Source organism: Naegleria fowleri (assembly GCF_008403515.1).
Source record: "Naegleria fowleri strain ATCC 30894 chromosome Unknown tig21, whole genome shotgun sequence".
NCBI classification, from domain to species: domain Eukaryota; phylum Heterolobosea; class Eutetramitea; order Acrasida; family Naegleriidae; genus Naegleria; species Naegleria fowleri.
The window spans coordinates 19,873-23,328 of NW_025407953.1; the positions used below are offsets into that span (position 1 = coordinate 19,873).

The window sequence follows — 3,456 nt, forward strand, 5'->3', positions numbered from 1 at the left end:
AGGACAATGCTGTAGTGCCATTTGTAGTTGACTGTTTCGGTCGATGGAAACGATCCAACAAGAGCTTTCCCGTTGTTTGGTCATATTGATATTCTGGCAATTCTAAAGGAGTTGGATTCACAAAGGAATACATGGCATGAGGAATCTGTCGGGATTGAGTGGTTCCTACATGTTTACTTGAAGCATGAGCCTCATGTTCTCCCACCACTTGTTTCGTGAAGAAATTTACAAAATTCAACTGATCAAAGAGTTTGGTGATCATTATTGTGGTGGATAATGTTGAACAAGAGGAAGTAGTTGTGGTGGTAGTCGCGACTGTTGTTGCTGCTTTCTTAATCATCTTTGCTTTACAATGATGATTTGGATGATTCTTTTGATTCGGAGGAGAGGATGATGATTGAAAGGAACGACAAGATACACGACCGCTACTACTACTATAATAATAATAATTACAACTGAATTGGTGATTGTTTTTTTGTAAGGATTCTTTGCGAGCGAATAAATTCAAGGGTGGTGATGATGATGAATGAGGAGGATGAATAGGAGGATGACCTTGAATGAGGAGTGTTGTACTGTTGTTGTTGTTGTTGATGGTGATGATGAACAACAGGAGGAGAATGAATGTTATTCCGATGAAGAAGAATCGTACGGGTAGATGTCGTGGTCGAGGAGTCGTAAAAGTTCTAGTTTTGGAGATGAGGATCTTGATAATAAGAGAACAATGAAAGAGAGTATTGATAACTACTGTCCTTCTTTCCAAAGATGCCAAATGCATTCAACCGCTCGAGATGTTCTTTTTTAATCTTGAATATTAGTTCATTGCAGATAGACTTTGAACCATCACACACATTAGGATCAAGTAGGTAGAATTGGTTCAAGCAACATCAGGATGTGAAGTGTGAGTTTTCACACAGAATTCATTATTCTTGTTGATGGAAAACGGATGACATTGTGATTTTCGAAAACATCTGATTTGTTATTGGAACTTGAACATGCATGTTTGATTACATGATGTACTGTAGATCAAATCGGAGGTGTGGCTGCTTTAATCGATCGTAGAGTATTCTCGAAAAATTGGAATGATTCTAATATTCTCCCATATGGATTCACCTGGCACTCTACAAGACATAGTGATACTACCCAACGAACCACCAGCAGCGTCTTGTGTGTTAATCTGTATCACCTTCTTTCACTTCTCTCATCGGTTTGGGGAACTGCACATATTTTTCGTGGGTAGTATCAGTGACGAGTTGGAAAAAATAATTAACTAAGGTTGTGGGATGATAGTTAGCTGTTACTCTTTGAATACAACTATTGTATGCGCAATCAGTGGTTGGAGTCATTCAAAAGAGGGCATTACTTTCCCTTAATTTCAATTCCTTCTGAATGGGCAGAGTGTTTGGCGTCATGGGACGTGTTTTTCACTCTGTTCTAAGGGTACCAGTGTGAGGGCATTATTGTGGAGGAGAGTTGAGATTGGATCTAATGGGTTCGCATTTGGGACGCATATGGAAAGCCAAGTTAATCATTCTCGTGAAACTTTAATGTCTGTGACATGTTGCTTTTAATTAAGTGCTGTCACTGGGTGGCTTTGTTGGTTCCAAAAGTGTCATTGTTCAATGATTACTTAGGAACAGCAAACACTTGCAGAATATTGGTAGTTTTAGGATGGTGGATTCCTGAAGGTGGTGGGGGAAAGACCAATGTTATGACCTTAATTGTCGTTTATGTTTCTAGTAGTAGTAGAAGTTTATTCATGGCATATTACACCAGAATGCGCCTGGTGAGAGAAATAGGAGCTGTTAGATTGATGCTAAGATGTTTGATGTATCCTATGTACGTGTGGTAGAATAAACTCAGAAATTTCTCGAATCGATTTTAATCGTTGGATTACTTAAATGGAGGTATACACTGATTCAACAAAAACCCCTCTCAGAGGATACTTGCGATGAAAGACACTGTTCAATTGTTACTGATATTAGTATAACTAATCATGTCTACTAGCATCTCTGTCTCATCACTGGAAAAAATTCAGCTCTTTCGTCATTCTCTGCCTAGCGATAAAATTGTTCCCCAATAAATTGGTACGGCATCAATTCATACATGATAGAAAGACAGTAGACCAACACAAACGAGGGTGCTTTTCAATTATTATCGCCCTGCTTGCAGTGGGAATGTGTTCAGTCGTTGTAATGTATCCACACTCCTGATTCCACGAGGTGGGTTCCCTCTTACATTCAATCGAGTTGAACTTCAATATGTGCTCTCGATGCTTTGCACATTACTGAAATGATGACCTGTCATGTCGGTTTTACTGAGCTTTTCCAAAGACTTTTTTAGTTGTTTCAGCTTAATCATTGAAAGTCTTAAAGTTGTCAGAAAAAATGTCTTCACAAAGAACCTTCAACTTTCGTTCCGAACATTCCTCTCAATCTCCTTCTTCGAAAGATCCATCATGCAGCAAACAAAAAGATTCGACAAAGCCCAATGCTTTTTATTCTTTAAAGATGAATAAGAATACTGTTTACCAAAATAGGACATCACGAGGCACCCTCTATCTGTCACGATCGACATGCTTCACGTTGAGTTTTGTGATCCTCTTCGGATTCATCAATATCTTCTTGTGTTTAATCTTCTCCTCCACTCGTACTCTACTTTCTCATCAAAATATCATTCCATTCACTGGTTGGAATCATTTAACAAAAAGTCTCTCCCTTCCGTGTTCTACATTGTTTCATGCCATTTGGTCGGTCTTTACTTTTACCTTGTTTTTATTGGACAAGTGTTTGGCCAAGTTGTCGGGAAAGCCATCATCATTGACTAAATTATTTCCAATTAAAACTAATGGGAGTAATGGAAATGGAAAAAGCTCCTACAGTCGTCGAGTTCCAGAGATGTTATTATTAACGAGTGTCTTATTGGGAGGATTTTGGGGAGGTTTGATTGGAATGATTGGTTGTTGTCATAAAACTAGAAAATGGAAGTTTTGGTTGGTAGAAGTGATTGCTTTTGTTCTACATGTGGTTTTACAGAGTCAAATTTTGGTCTCTGAGACCAATCAAACCATAATGTAGAATTCTTAACCACCGACATTGGTGATCGATCAACTAGTACCTGTTGGAACACACATTGACTTTGAGAACATGGTTGTCCAAATGCATTGCATGGCCATCCAACAACCGCTTCATCATAGGTGTGTCCAAGAGCTCCCTCCCGTATGAGAAAAAAGGAACAGCTTCCAATTATTGAGAGGAATCGCTCTATTGACAATCTCTCGTCTTGGAATCAGACCATCTCTCTCTATGGTGATGAGACCTTTCTTTCATGGAGATTCTCTTTGGAGAGTTGTTGGTTCTGGTGTCCGTGCGCTTTCTCTCTCCGCGGTTATTGTTGTTCAATTCTCTTCAACAATAACGCACGTTGTGCGACGGGATTGATGATCCACCTCGCAAATTG

General features: G+C 39.2%; 2 protein-coding genes across 2 annotated transcripts in view; one reads left to right on the plus strand and one right to left on the minus strand.

Annotated features, from left to right (window-relative positions):
* FDP41_000870 (uncharacterized protein) overlaps nt 1-262 on the minus strand; it is a gene marked incomplete at both ends in the record, with an annotated part of 2,145 nt that extends 1,883 nt beyond the window's left edge. Inside the window, one exon of the mRNA XM_044712582.1 lies at nt 1-262. This exon is cut by the window's left edge and continues 1,883 nt beyond it. Coding sequence (XP_044564805.1) covers nt 1-262 — 262 coding nt within the window.
* Nucleotides 263-2,384: 2,122 nt separating this feature from the next.
* Nucleotides 2,385-3,074, plus strand: FDP41_000871 (uncharacterized protein; the record flags this gene model as incomplete). Its single annotated transcript, XM_044712593.1, has 1 exon — nt 2,385-3,074. One exon carries the CDS (start codon nt 2,385-2,387, stop codon nt 3,072-3,074), a length of 690 nt encoding a protein of 229 aa, XP_044564806.1.
* Nucleotides 3,075-3,456: the final 382 nt, after the last annotated feature.